Source organism: Diabrotica undecimpunctata, chromosome 6 (assembly GCF_040954645.1).
Source record: "Diabrotica undecimpunctata isolate CICGRU chromosome 6, icDiaUnde3, whole genome shotgun sequence".
NCBI lineage: Eukaryota > Metazoa > Arthropoda > Insecta > Coleoptera > Chrysomelidae > Diabrotica > Diabrotica undecimpunctata.
Window position 1 is genome coordinate 19959841 of NC_092808.1, and position 16475 is coordinate 19976315.

Sequence of the window (16475 nt, forward strand, 5' to 3'; positions counted from 1 at the left end):
AAATTTGAATTACTCCTGGTTAAAAAACAAACCATAGTATAGTAAGACGGAACGATGTCTACGGGAATAAAATTTACATTAATGAATTCTGCTTCACTCTGATGATTGTACAATGATTTTTAGATTTTATATCACTATCGAAAAGTACTGATATTGTCGATTGCCAAATATATCTTATCTAATCTATTAACTGGCAATTGCCAAAAAAAAATTATAATTATATTAAATTATAAAACATAAATAATTAACTGCAATTAGTCTCCAAAGAAACAAATATTTACTCGTTCTTGTTTTATATAAATTAAAAATTGTAGAATTCATAATAAATATAATCAAAATGTACTTTTCTATACAACACAACATACATTATAAAAACATGCCAACACTGCCAAACCGAAAGATTACTTTCCATGGTTGACACAAAGAATATAGACGCTTATAAGCGTCTATATTCTTTGGTTGACATTTGCGGCTGCGGCTATATTCAGATTGTACTTTCCTTAATTAATAGCAAAGAATATAGATATAGACGCTTATTATAGCGTCTATATTCTTTGTTAATAGATTCTAACTCGATGAGTTAACCAGAGTATATAACCCCCCGTTAACTACCTTATGAATAATTTCTTATTATTTATATTTTATATTGACACAGCATTTGTATTGAAATACATAAAATCAGGTTTAGAATGGAAGTAAAACAAGAATTTAGTGAGGAGACCTGTAAAGTAGAAATAGAATATAGTGACTTAGATAATGGTCTTCTGGATGTCTTTAAATGTGAAATTAAGGAGGAATCCAATGGACAAAGCCCACATGATACATATGATTCTTTAGACTTAAAGGAGTATTCTACAAATATTGATATATACCAAGATAGAAATAAACTAAACCCATTTGAAGACAACCAAAAACCTCAAAAAGGTTAGTATCAGAAGTTTCTTTCTCCCTCCTCATTTTCCCTTTTCAGGGGTCCCTGTTCCTTACTTTTCTTTGTCATTCATCCTTCTTGTCTTCTTCACTTAAACCTTTCTCAAGATCTCTAGCACACAGTCCTTCCATATTCTCCTTATTCTCTCTTTTCCTCTACCCCTCTTTGACTCAATTTTTAACAGCTCTATTCTTCATCCCACATAGTTCTTATTTCTACGTCTGACATTTCCAAACCATTGCAGTCTTTGTTCTTAAATCTTTTTTTAGGCTGTCTTGTCCCTTTTAGTCTTACCCAACATCCACTGTAACATTTTCACTTCAGTTACCTCCATCTTCTTTTCCTGGACCTTCTTTAAAGTACGTAGCTCACCACCATATACCAATGCAGACCTCATCACACTCTTCTATATATTTCTTTTCAGCCCTCCTAGATTTTTTGATCACAGAGTACCCTACTCATTCGCTCCCAGTTAAACCAACCAGCATATATCCTGTGACTAGATTAAGCAGGTAGTAATTCTGAAGAACCTTGATGCAAACCAACTGTCACTGGAAAATTTCAGTCAATCTAATTCAAGTCCTTTCTTTAGTGTAAGCTCCCTCATATATATCCTTAACTAGCATACTTCTCAGGAACCCATTTCTCTCATACATCTTCACAGCTTTTGCCTAGGAACTGTGTCATAGACCTTCTCAAAATCTGTAAACACCAAGTGTTGCTCTCTTTTCTTCTCACTTTATTTCTTTAGCAACTGTCTCAAAGCAAGCAAGGCATCCATTGTCCTTTCTAGCTTAATCTTTGCTCTACAGTTCTCTCCCAAATTTTTATTATGTGTGACATTAATAGCCTAAGATCTCACTGCAAGATCACAACATTCATAATGTAGTTAATCAAACTGACATTTTTTATACATTTAAAATTAGGAGAATACATTGATAATAGGTTGCCAGTCAAAAAGTGGCCTCAAATTTTTTAATTCAATTAATAGTAATTAATTTGTAAACAACATGTATATATGTCACGAGCAGCATATTTTATTTAACAAATAAATGAACAAAATAAAATATTAGTCAAAAAATAATTATCATTAATTGATCTAAAAATATTTGTGGTCATTAGTAGGTCATAGTAAAGATCATTGATGTTTATTATTTTTTAATTACCTTAGTTATGATTCGGTAATTCAATTATGGATAGTTATTTACCAAGTGGGTACACCTCAAAAGTGCCCATTTTTTTGTGGACTTTGCCAAAAAAGTAAAGAAAAGCTCAAATTTTAATATAACAATAATACACTGAAAATTATTAGTATTTATTAAAATATAATGCTCAGGTAAAGCTAGGAAATTGTATCTATGGAAATGATAATTTTAATAAAATTTTGAGCTTGCTGATTGGTCTAAACCAAGGTCATTATTCTAAACACACACACACACACACACACACACACACACACACACACACACACACACACACACACACACACACACACACACACACACACAGCTTTGTTAGGTCTTCTCATCAATCTGCGGCGCAAATATCTTCCTTAGGATTTTTCTTTACCAAATATGTAGTTGCTCTTCATTTACCTTTGTTATCAGTCAAGTTTCGCTACCATACATAGTGCGTTTTGTTAATGGTTTCTATTTTATAAGGTTTTGAGAGACACAAAGACATCTGTTCCCAGTTTGTACCCATTGTTTATTTCTTGTGATCCGCTATTGGCTAAAGCTTTTGTTTGTTGTTTCAAAATACTTAAATTCTCTGACATGCTCAGAGTTGGAGACATTGATGGTAACATTCTGTCCGATTCTCTTTTTCACTGATTAGGAGCCCCATCTTCTCTGCTTCCTTCTCGAGCCTGATAAAGTTTCCTTCATCCTTAATCTAGTGTTTACTATTAGATCAACATTGTCTGAATATGCCAACAGTAAGTTTGACACTTCTAGATGAATTACTGCAGCAGTAGGTTTTTCGATTCTTATATTTCTGATTATGTATTCCAAAGCTACGTTGAAGAGTTGTGGAGAGAGATGATTTCACTGTTTTAGTCCATTGTTTATTTCAAATGTCTCTGGGTATTGTTGTCCAACTCTCAAATTAACTAGTTTTTTTAATCTATAATCTTTTTTTAATCTAAAAAATCTATAAACCTCGATGGAGCTCACAATCAAACTCCCAGCATTTTTCCATTATCTATTTTATTGTGAATATCTGGTCAATAGTAGAGCGATCTGAATCTGCATTGATAATCCCCATTGACTTCTTTTGTATAATGTTTTGCTTCTTTCTAGTAGAATATTTGCTAGGGTTTTCTAGGTGGTATTTGGGCGCGTTATTTCCTGGTAGTTAGTACATTGCTTTTTGTGGATGGTACAATAACCCCTTCTTTCCATTCATCTGGCATTGTTTCGTATTGTCAACTGCCTTAAATTAGCTTGTAGATAGATCTACAGTGTATAGTGCTTATTCTCCGGGTTTTAGACACTGTGCGGGTAACCATCGCTGCCTAGTGCCTTATTATTTTTAAGTTTTTTTTATTAAACACGTTCCTGCACCTTTCTTATAAGTATTAACAATTATCTATTTTCTGATTAATTTTTTGTAAATTATGAAACATTATAAATTACTCCTTGCGTTTGATGATTTATATTAGGATTTTAGTTTAATATATATAGATATATGAAATCACAAACGATTTTTGAAGAGTTTAATAAAAATTAAAACAAACAACATGGCGCTGAAAGCTTGAACAGTCGCACACAGTGCGCATGAATTTAAAATTAAACAGTGTACAGTTTATATAACTTAAAATATAAAAATAGAGTTTGACCCTCTAACCCTGTATTTTTTAAAATGGTTCAAAATATCTAATAATTTCTAATTATGGTAATGTGAGCGTTACAATTAATTTCATGTTCATTTTTTTTTAAATATCTATTATAGTTTGACCTCCAGATGAGAAACAAGGTAGACTGACTTTAGAAGGTCATAACAGTTTAGGTGTAAAAAATTAGAAGAGGTTTTATTTGAATAAAATGAACGAAATAAATCATTTTTATTGTTGAAATAAAAACAAAAAGCACAAAAAATATAAAAATAAGAGTAAAACAATACAAAAAATAAAAATATATAAAAAAACGTTAACTATCTATGATGAAAGTCATAAAAACAGATTTTTTCCGGTGTAATACATAAATTCAGACCTCACTTCATGCAATACACTTGAGTATCAGACTTCTTACAATATTTACATCTTGTCTTTCCGGTGTTGCTATGTATACCTGGATCATGATCTATACCGTCATATCGCACATCATTGGTGGACGAAGCGAGTTTGTTCCAGTCCTAGACATATTAGGTTGGGCTGTCCGCTTTGGAGGTCTTCCTACAGTACGGACTGGTGCGTATTTGCAGAGACCCTCAGCTATTTGCTCGTGAAACAGTGGCAATTTGAAACTAGAAGATAGGCATTGGTCACTGCCATGTCAATCAAGCAATTTAAAATATTCGTAACATGGGATCTTGAGTCTTCAGTCGAATGTGGTATCTGCCGATTAGACCATCCATAACGTCAACACCACATGACTGTTGTAATCTTTGATGATCTGTAGACAGTCCACGTCAATATACCGCTTTTTTTTCTATCACAACGAACTGCTTTGTTTGGTTGTTGTTGATCAAGTGCTCGTTTGAATGGCTGCTGTCCTATATAAGGGGAAGCTAGACACATTTTTTGTATCTTTCCAAAGCACAGTACTTAGATTCAATACCATATGCCATCCCTGTATATTCCACAGTACACATATCCCCTTTTTACTTTGATCAGTTGCTTATCTTTATCTTCTGGTAATTTACAGTTAGTAATTCGATTGGCTCAAATAGTTCCCAATGAATAAATACCCCGTTCACAAAGATACGCTAGCAGTGGCAACAAAATGTAAAAGTTATCGAAGTAGAGAATGTAATTTTTGAAGTTGTTTGTAGTCTGAGATAATCTACTAACTATATTTGATGCTGCACCAAGATCAGGATTTCCTGGTAGGATGACGTTATCACTAGCTTCATTGTAAATTTGAAATATTTCAAATTTGTAGGAGTATCCGTATGAATCACATAGGATAAATAATTTTATTCCCCATTTGTGGGGTTTATTAGGCATGTATTGTCGTACACGGTGTTGCATTTTTGTTGAACACATTTGCTCATCCACGCAAAGACGTGGTGTCTTTGTGTATGTAATCAAAACGTTCATTTATTTTCGGTGAAATTGTCCTGATACGAAACAAAGGATCATATCCTGGTTCGCATTTTTTTGCACGTTGTTGTGCGTCAGCAAAATATAAATACTTTTTGATGTTGTCAAATTACCTACAGGTCATTGTACTGCGAATCTGTTCAAATGCGTTTATGTTCCCATAGCTTTCTAAACGTGGATACCTGTACAAAGACATGTATAACAGTATGCCAATATATTGTAGAATTTGTACTTCAGTCACAGAAAAGGAGGTGTGGATATTCGCTTGAAGGGCAGCTCTATTTGTTTCTTCAACAATCAACTGGAAAATTCCTTTTGTAAACAAATAATTAAAACATTGCATTGGTGTTTTCAGATCTTGCAATGTTCTAGGCAAAGAGCTGTCACCACGAAAAATGATTTCATTTTTATGCAGTTGAATTCCTTTTTTTCGCCATGTTATGTTTTTGAATTCATGGAACTTCATGTTAATGTCCTGTAACTCTGGAAAAGAAAAAGCAATAATAAATGCACAAAATATTATGTTTATTGCAATACAATTTACTATTTTACTTGGTAAATAAGCCACGATTTAAGTTGGAAATTAAATTTATTGACGTTTCAACTTCCACTTCGGAAATCGTTTTTATTAAATATTTCCCAAGTAAAATAGTAAATTGCATAAGATGCCACAAAGAAGTAGCTTCAGAACAATATTGCAATCCAAACCTGCAGCAGTAAATCCACCACCAGTTGGATTCGAAATAGGGCCATTGTGTTTTGCTTCTGGTAATGGTGAGTGAGGCTGTTTTTTACTAATTTTAACGGCAATTGTGATGGAATGGCCTAATAGAGCAGTCTTTATCGATACTGTCTGCTTCATCAGTCCTGCTAAAATTCAGTGGTAAATTGGCATTTATGAAGTCATCTGTGGAATTTGTAGCATCCATTTCCTTCAGGCAATGAGACACAGCAGACTGAGTAGTCTCATCATATTCGGGTTGTAACGAGTCTTCAGGACAAAATGCGGGATCTCCGATACTAACGTCACTATCAAAATCACCATCAGTGTCAGATGAAGAATCATATTCTACTGAATCTAATATTTGAAATACTTCTTCATCAGTCATTTTAAAAAAAATCATACACTTTACGATGGGGATCCATATTTACCGTAAAATTTTATGTGCAAAAACAAAATACGTTACAAGAAAAAACTTGACATGTAACATGATATGGGTGATGGATATGGGGTAAGAGTTATCAATGAGAATGGATTTGAGTAAATCCAAAGATTCCCTCTTGTACCGCGTATGGGTCAACGTATGTACTCTAAAGCTAAGAGCTTGTACAAGGTTATGTTTGTATCTTATTGGGTGTGTAGAGTGGTAATTTAAGAACCGGTTACTCGCCATGTCTTTCGATATCTCTTCTCTAAAAGCTACGGTCATTCTATTTCGGAAGCACCCAACGGTGCAATACTAGCCTCCATATCCAATAGCATACAGACGAACATTTCCCCGTTAACCCCAAAACCAGCCACAAAATATGCTTCTCTTCCCTATTTTCCACAAATTACGAACAAGCTTACTAAACTATTCAAAAACTTACCCGTCAAAATATCCCTAAAAAATACTAAAACCATTGGAAAGTTATTCTCCAAGTCTAAAACTCCACTAAGCTCGTTAGAGCACACTAATGTTGTCTATCAGATACCTTGTTCAGAATGCAACTCCTGCTACATTGGCCTGACTAGTCGATCTCTTCTAGGGCGTATAACTTCACACAAAAGCGACATCAGACTTTCCAAACCCTCTTGTGCCCTTGCACAACACGCCATTTCCACTAAACATCACATTGATTTCACAAATACCAAAATACTGGCGAAACAAAACAACCATCAGAAACGCTCCTTTATTGAAATGTGTGATGTCCTCAAGAACTCATCGGCAATAAACAAAAGAACCGACATCGACAATTTGAGCCAGGTTTACCACTCTCTCATCTTACGAAATAAATGATACCAACTATTCTTCAGTTAAAAGTTGGCGTATTTTCCGTTCAAAATAATAACAAAATTATCCCCTATTTCCAAGTTTCATTAAAACATAAATTAAAAATAATATATCAAATATTTCCGCCATACAAATTCCACCTGTCCAACTAATTATGCAATGTCCCCTGTAGAAGTTCATAATTGTCTCAAACCTTGGAATTTGGTGACACATGGCCCTTAAAAAAATTTTCGGTATCGCGTCAAGTTGTTTGCTTAGATTGCAATAAATCAGAACTTTGTTGGTCTTCAGTGGAGAACCATCTAAATGAAGCCAAATGTTCGTTTAAAATTTTTTAAATATTCATATCTACGAATATGAACATTATTTTCTGCAAAGTTTGTGTGTTTTTTGTTTTTGTTTTTTGTTTTTTCTTTTTTGGTTAAGTTAGTTTTAAATAAGGAGTAAAGTGTACAGTAGATATGATAACATCGATAACATACTACATATTGAGTTGTAAGTTATGAACTATAAACATCTGTATTCCTTATAAACTCAATGTCATTTGTTATATTTTAGAGAACTGATGAAGCTTTAGAAATATAAAGCGAAACGTCTTCAATAAACTTATGAAGTAGTTGACTTCTTTTTTTATTTGCCAACCTGAATGACCGATTAAACCTCTGAATTCACTAGTTGGATACTTTAGAAATATATATATATATATATATATATATATATATATATATATATATATATATATATATATATATATATATATATATATATATCATGTTACATGTCAAGTTTTTTCTTGTAACGTATTTTGTTTTTGCACATAAAATTTTACGGTAAATATGGATCCCCATCGTAAAGTGTATGATTTTTTTTAAAATGACTGATGAAGAAGTATTTCAAATATTAGATTCAGTAGAATATGATTCTTCATCTGACACTGATGGTGATTTTGATAGTGACGTTAGTATCGGAGATCCCGCATTTTGTCCTGAAGACTCGTTACAACCCGAATATGATGAGACTACTCAGTCTGCTGTGTCTCATTGCCTGAAGGAAATGGATGCTACAAATTCCACAGATGACTTCATAAATGCCAATTTACCACTGAATTTTAGCAGGACTGATGAAGCAGACAGTATCGATAAAGACTGCTCTATTAGGCCATTCCATCACAATTGCCGTTAAAATTAGTAAAAAACAGCCTCACTCACCATTACCAGAAGCAAAACACAATGGCCCTATTTCGAATCCAACTGGTGGTGGATTTACTGCTGCAGGTTTGGATTGCAATATTGTTCTGAAGCTACTTCTTTGTGGCATCTTATGCAATTTACTATTTTACTTGGGAAATATTTAATAAAAACGATTTCCGAAGTGGAAGTTGAAACGTCAATAAATTTAATTTCCAACTTAAATCGTGGCTATATAATATATATATATATATATATATATATATATATATATATATATATATATATATATGTGTGTGTGTATATGTATAAATTAAGGTACACTCGAAGAGTGGTGGGTTTTTCGGTCAAAGTGGAGAAATAAAAGACAAAGAAGGTAAGAAGGTGGCTACTTCATCTATTTATTGAAGACGTTTCGCTTTCTAATCAGAAAGCATCATCAGTTCATCTAAAAAGAACAATATGAAAAACCAAACATCCATAGAAAAGTTGTTATAAGTGTGTTACCTTAAAAAGATATGTAGCAGTCAATGATATTAAATATGTAAAGAAGCTTATGACTAGACTTCGGCAAATATGCAAATAAAAATGTAGAAAATATGCGCATAAATATGCACGTGTTTACCCGAAAATATGCAAATATTTTACAAAATATGCATACAAATAAATGAAAAAATCGTAAAATAGTAACAATTTTATTTAAAAAAAAAAGTGTACATAACTAAATATTTCCTACTATTCATTAAGATTTACATTTATTTTAAGTTACTACATCATTTTTAAGTATGAATAAACTTATTTAGAATTATGGTAACAATAAATGACCAAGTGGTGTTCAAAATTTTCTAACAAAAACTTGTGGCTTCTGTCTGAGTACATATATTTATATATGGAAAAACTTCGTTCAACATCAACTGATGTAACGGGAGCATTTTTCAAACTAACCAAAACATTTGGTTCTAAATTAATTGTTTCCGAAATATTTCCAGCTAGAACACTAACCTTTATTTTTTTCCATAGTAGCTTCAAATTTTTTTAAAATATCTTTTCCAATATTACCTCTAACGTTCCGACAACATGACGCAAATTCTTTTATTAATGCTGTACTTTCGAACAATGACAGTTTTGGTGATTCTAACTGAGTAATTGTTTTTTGAACAAAACTAAAATTTGATTTTATAAATGAAAGTTCTTTTTGAAGCAAGTTACTCTGAAAAGTTTGTTTAGAATCCAAAAGAGATTGGGAACTTTCATCTGTTAACGTATCAATTATGTTCTTTATTTTAACAAAATGATCTGCATAAAAATTAGCTGCTTCTAACCATGTTCCCCATCGCGTTAAAATAGGTTGTGGTGGAAGAGGAATGTTAGGTAGCAATTCTTTATAAAGTTGAATTCTTATAGGAGATTTAAGAAATACTTTTTTGACACTGGATATCATGGTATTTACAAGAGGAAACTTTTTTCGTATTTCCTCTGCAACTCTGTTTAATCCATGCGCTACACAAGTAACATGTATTAAATCTGGGAAAAATATTTTTAAATTTTGTCCTGCTTTCACCATATAAGGAGCAGCATCCGATAAAATAAGCAGTAATTCATTAGAAGGAATAGTTGTCGGAAGAAAAAAAGTTGCTAATGTTTCTTGTATAAAACGCGAAATTGTTAAAGCATTTGTTTTCTCAAGTTGCTGGCATGAAATAAGATGAGATTTTGGTAAGGTATCTTCTTTAAGAACACCAATCAATAAATGAGCAATATACTTTCCTGAGGAATCAGTGGTTTCGTCTACAGATATGTAAAAATAATTATCTGCAATTTCTTCCTTAATATTAATTAACACCGACGAGTATAGCCCGTTCACATTATTTCTTCTTAGAGACCGATCACTTGGAACATTAAGTTTGCAATATTTTTTTAGAAACGAACTAAAATTTACATTTGCTAATTTTAAAAGCGGTATGTTTGCAGACACTAATGCGCGACACAAGTCTTCATTAAAAGTTTCTTGCTCATCTAATTTTTTTGAAGTAGATTGGAAACATTTAGCCATTGAAGTTTGATGTTTTCCTCCTATTTTTCCTTTTTTTGCAATGTGTGAAGCAGTTCTCACATGTTGGTCTATCTGAAATTTCTTCTCACATGCTATCTATAAATAAAAATAAAAACCTTTATTTTAACCCAACCTTTAAAATATAAAAATATACAAGGTGTTTTTGGTTAATCAAATAACTGGTTTGGAAAAAAAAACACTCGCTAAGTGTTTTAAATGCAGTATTAATCCACAAATTAGTTTTTGTTACTAACCATTAGTACATCATATAACTTATTTTAAAATTCAACAAAAGTTTTTTTTTTGTTAATTCAATTACAATAAAAATAATTGTGTTTTAGAATAGCTGACTTCATAAAAAAAAGTAAAGGTGAAAATTTTTTCTAAATAGACACCATTGTATTGTACCATGGACAATTTTTTCTCACTAAAGGAAGCTATTTTTCATTTAAAAACAACCTACGAGTACTAAATTTCAAGTAAATACGTTTATTGGTTTTAAAGTTATTGTTGTTATTAACTAAAAGAATTTAATTTTTTTTAATTTTAACACCCTGTATCTCGAAAAGTAAATAAGTTTGACCCCTCATTAACTATATCGTTTTGTTCAATTTTTCGAGAAGTATCTACAGTCAAACGTTGTAAGTGTCATTTGGAAACACCCTGTATGTATGAAATATTAGATATTTAATAGAAAATATTAGATACTTACAATTTTGCCACAGACTGAACAGTAGATTTTTCCCATATCCATAGACAGCTCTTTATAAGGTTTAATCCAAGTTGAAGCACTGGTTGTTTTAGGCATTATAAAATCACAATCTTTCTTTTTGTTACGCACAACGAGTGTTTACGCTTTGAATATCAAAACAAAAATGATTTACAAATCTGAGCATCAAATTAGAAATGTTTAGGTACCTAATTCAATAAACTGGGAGATTTTGGAAAATCCCTAAATTAGGAACAAAACTATTAGCCGTTTACCTGCTGTTAACATACAATAAATTGTAGATAGATTTGGGGATTAGATCATAAAATGCAAATGAGCGAACCCTTAGCGATTATCCAATAACTGAATGCCTCAGTGACCGAGACTTTATAAGAATGTTGAGGGCTACTTAAATTGATCTTCTTTGAAATTGTAAATGTTTTGTACCTGTTGAGATTACGTACTTAGATCATTTCTTGATTAAAATGACTACAAAATTTTATACAAGAATTGAAATAAATTGGTATGTTTAAAAATTTTCAAATACAGTATAAAAATCTGAACTTTTATGCACTTTATGCAAACTTTTATACAAATATGCCAAAATATGAAATATTTGCATAAAATATGCACAATATGCAAAATATGCAATATGCATATTTGCCGAAGTCTACTTATGACACTGGACATTATAAGATTATGTTGTATAAACGTATATATATATATATATATATATATATACATATATATATATATATATATATATATATATATATATATATATATATATATATATATATATATATATACAGTGTGGCCCATTTAGATTGGAAACACCTCTATAAAATTCGAAATTGTTAACCGATTTTAACCAATTTTTTTTTTAATGTCATGTAATAAAAGGTCTATTGCGGGACAAAATATGAAATATTTAGTTAAATTTTCAGGTCATTCTACGATACTTTTTTATCGTCGAAAATGGAGAATTTGTATTAGCGATTTTTTTATTAAAATAGCTATGACAAAAAGTTCATTAAGATATATTTATTAATAACAAACTTATGACAACTTAAAATTTTAAAACTCATTAAGAAAAAAACACTCTGTATTAACGTTAAAAAAAACACTCTGTATGAAACGAGAAACGAGGAAACATAATTTTAGTTTAAATCCTAGTTGCCTCTACCAATCCACCATCTAATTGGATACATTTGTCGTAGCGTTTATGAATATTTCTAATTACATTTCTTAGTTGTTGGGGAGTTATAGTTTGGATTATTCTGATGTAGTAAATGTTTATATTTGTTTGTATTTTAGGTTTTACTCAGGAAGAGAATAAAATGAAAATTATGGAAACATTGTATGAACATTCATTCCATAAAGAACGCTATACAAATCGAGACGCCGAAGAGAAAACTGTAAAAAAATACATAAAAGTTCAGCCTAGACAGGGACATTACAAATGTGAAATTTGTTTTCAGCAGTTTAGTCAAGCAGGTAGTTTGAAAAGACATTTGAAAGTACACACTGGAAAAAAACCTCACAAGTGTGAAATTTGTTTCAAGCAGTTTAGTGAAGCACATCATTTGAAACAACATATAAGAACGCACACTGGAGAAAAACCTTATAGGTGTGAAATTTGTTTTAAGCAGTTCAGTGATGCAAGTAGTTTTAGAAAACATTTAAGAGTGCACACTGGAGAAAAACCTTATAAGTGTGAAATTTGTTTAAAAAAGTTTAGCGAAGCATCTTATTTGAAAAGACATTTGATAGTGCATACTGCAGAAAAATCTTACAAGTGCGAAATCTGTTTTAAGCAGTTTACTGAATCATATGGTTTGAAAAAACATCTAAGAGTGCACACTAAAGAAAAACCTTATAAGTGTGAAATTTGTTTAAAGAAGTTTAGCGAAGCATCTTATTTGAAAAGACATTTGATAGTGCATACTGCAGAAAAATCTTACAAGTGCGAAATCTGTTTTAAGCAGTTTACTGAATCATATGGTTTGAAAAAACATGTAAAAGTGCACACTGGAAAAAATCTTCACAAGTGTGAAATTTGTTTCAAACAGTTTAGTGAAGCACATCATTTAAAACATCATATAAGAACACACACTGGAGAAAAACCTTATAAGTGTGAAATTTGTTTTAAGCAGTTTAGTCAAGCAGGTAGTTATAGAAAACATTTAAGAGTGCACACTGGAGAAAAACCTTATAAGTGTGCAATTTGTTTAAAGAAGTTTAGTGATGCAAGTGCTTTGAAAAGGCATTTAAGACTGCATACTGGAGAAAATCTTTACAAGTGTGAAATTTGTTTTAAGCAGTTCAGTGATGCAAGTAATTTTAGAAAACATTTAAGAGTGCACACTGGAGAAAAACCTTACAAGTGTGAAGTTTGTTTTAAGCAGTTTAGTGAATCATATGGTTTGAAAAAACATATAAGAGTGCACACTAAAGAAAAACCTTATAAGTGTGAAATTTGTTTTAAGAAGTTTAGGACAGCAACTCATTTGAAAACACATTTGAGAATGCACACTGGAGAAAAACCTTATAAGTGTGAAGTTTGTTTTAAGAAGTTTAGCGTAGCAAGGGTTTTGAAAAGACATTTGAGAGTGCACACTGTAGAAGAGCCTTACAAGTGAAATCTGTTTTAAGAAGTTTAGTGATGCAAGTGCTTTAAAAATACATTTGCTAGTACACGCTGGAGAAAAACTTTACAAACATTAAAAGAGAAATAGATGACAAATGATGACAAATTATCGTTTCCCTAGTTAACTGCTCCTTTTCTAACTTGGCTGCACCGTACTGAAGACGACCAATAGTCAGGAATACGTATATACGATTGCCTTCCATCGATATACAGTCGACTCAGGTAATTCAGTCTTGCGATAATTCGAACCTCTCTATAATTCAAAGTTATCAAGAGTTCCCTACAAAATCTCTTTATATTTCGAACTAAATCAATTCGTTTTTATGCACTTGGTAATCCGAACGAAATTAGACCAGTGGTCACATATGGATGTGAAACGTGGACCCTCTCAACCACTGATGAAAATCAATTGAGAATATTTGAGCGCAAAATACTAAGGAAGATATTTGGACCAACCCAATGCAGCGATAGTTCGTGGAGAATTAAAATGAACCACGAGCTGGATGAACTAATGCAGAGCGCAGATATTGTCAGATTTGTAAAATCACAAAGACTAAACTGGCTTGGTCACCTAGAAAGAATGCCAGATAATCGAGCTGTAAAAGTAGTCCAGAGATGGAAGCCCCAAGGAAACAGAACAAGAGGAAGGCCCCGTAAAAGATGGATAGACGACGTAGAGAGGGATCTTAAAACCATGAATATCAGGCAGTGGCGAAGGAAAGTATCCGACAGGGCAGAATGGAAGAACATTGTTAAGCAGGCCAAGACTCACAAAGGGTTGTAGCGCCATTAGAAGAAGAAGAAGAATCCGAACGAAAAAAATCATTGCTATATAACAAAACGACGCGTTAATTTGAACTCATCGGCGTCCAACACTCGACAATTCAGTTACAGAGAGAAAGAGGCGGAAAGATCGTATGTACCAACGCGCCTTTGTTTCTGTTATGATTAATTTGACTACATATTTGACTTACACATCTCACGAATTGTTTTGTTTAGTTATTAGTTACTGTTACTCTTTCGTTGGTATATAGATTAAAATTTTGATTGTAATGAGCCCTAGACCGTATAAATGTTTGACAATTGCTGAAAAGAAGAGGTTAATCCAAAAAGTAGAGGAAGATGAGAAGAAAAGTGATGTCGTAAAAGAATTTAAGATTCCTCTGAGTACTCTCTCAACCATAATAAGCACAAGGAGAAAATTAATGCTTCTCAAACTGCTGGAGTACGGAAAAGAACTACTAAAGGTAAATTTCTTCGTCTGGAAGAATTCTGGTCATTTGTCTAAGACAGTGTAAAGAACAAAAAGCGTCTATTAGCGGAAACTTGTTGAAGGAAAAAGCAAAAGAGTTCGCGTCTACTCTAAGCATCAAAAACTTTGCGGCAAGTGCAGGGTGGCTTACAAATTTCAAAAAGGGAAATGGAGTTGTATTTAAAAAAGTTTGTGGGGAAAGTGGAAGTGTTGATGATGCAGTTTGCTTAGATTGGCACGGTAAATTGAAGACCTTGATTGAAAACTATGATGCCCGATACATTTTTAATACTGATGAAACTGGCCTATTTTTCAAATGTTTACCGGACAAGACGCTTACTTTTAAAGATTAAAAATGTCATGGGAGAAAACATAGTAAAGAGAGGTTGACGGTTTTACTTGCAGTAAATATGGACGGATCGGAAAAACTTAAACCTTTACTGATATGAAAAGCAATAAAACAGCAATATTTCAAGGGTGTGAAATCGTTTCCTACGGATTATCGTGCTAACATATAAGCTTGTAGCACGACAGAACTTTTTAACAATTGACTTTTAACAGTTAATGGGGACGGGTTAATGAAACGACAAAAGCGTAAAATTTTACTATTTTTAGACAATTGCACTGTCACAACAGTCCTCCTACATTGTCCAACGTGGAACTCTACTTCTTTTCGCCAAATACAACTTCTAAATTGCAACCATTGGACGAAGGGATTATCCATAATTTTAAGACGTTCTATCACAAAGAAATTATTAAGCTCGTTTTAGAATCTCTAGACAAGCAGCTAACTGCAAATATCACGGTTCTGACAACTACTTTAACCGATTGACAATTCATGGAGAGGTGTAGCACCCCTAACAATTCTCAACTGCTTCAAAACATCCGGTTTTTTAAAAGATCAGGAAAATTTTCCAATACTAATGGATGATGAAGAACTAGCAATAGAACCATTAGTTGACATCAGCGGTGTGAGTTTTTCCGAGAATGAAAAAAGTAACGATGAACATGAGTACGATACATCAGAACTTTTGGCAGAGGTGTTAAGGAAGCAAGATCCTCATTCGATACCGTAGAAACCTTCTGTCTACAAAACGAAAGTGATGAAAAAGAATTTCAGGCACTTTTTCTCTTAAAAAAAATTATTGAGCAGTCTGAGCAGCAGCAATGTGCTGTGAAGCAAACCAGTCTAATACAGTTCATTCGAAAGATTGATTAATTCACATTATGAATACATACATGTATGTACACGAATGTACCTCTAAACGTTTGTCATCGTTATAGAACAGCAGTTAATAAATAATAATTGATCACCACTTAATAATTCGAAGTTTTATTTATTTTCTCTCACAAATTTCGAACCATTTGATATTTCAAACACTCAATAATTCGTAATATTTTAAGAGGATTTTACACACACACACACACATATATA

At 32.3% G+C, this 16475-nt stretch overlaps 1 protein-coding gene across 3 annotated transcripts in view; it reads left to right on the forward strand.

Annotated features, from left to right (window-relative positions):
- The first annotated feature begins 481 nt into the window (after positions 1-481).
- Positions 482-16475, forward strand: part of LOC140443259 (uncharacterized) — a 31205-nt gene continuing 15211 nt past the window's right edge. For 2 of the 3 annotated variants that reach the window (XR_011951190.1, XM_072534403.1), the window contains exon 1: positions 482-924. Coding sequence is in view for 2 of the 3 variants with exons in the window: in XM_072534403.1 (XP_072390504.1) it covers positions 690-924 (235 nt within the window). In the remaining variant the exon portion in view is untranslated. Of the gene's footprint in view, positions 925-12455; positions 16348-16475 lie in introns of those variants that run through there. The other variant, XM_072534404.1, reaches the window with a different exon arrangement.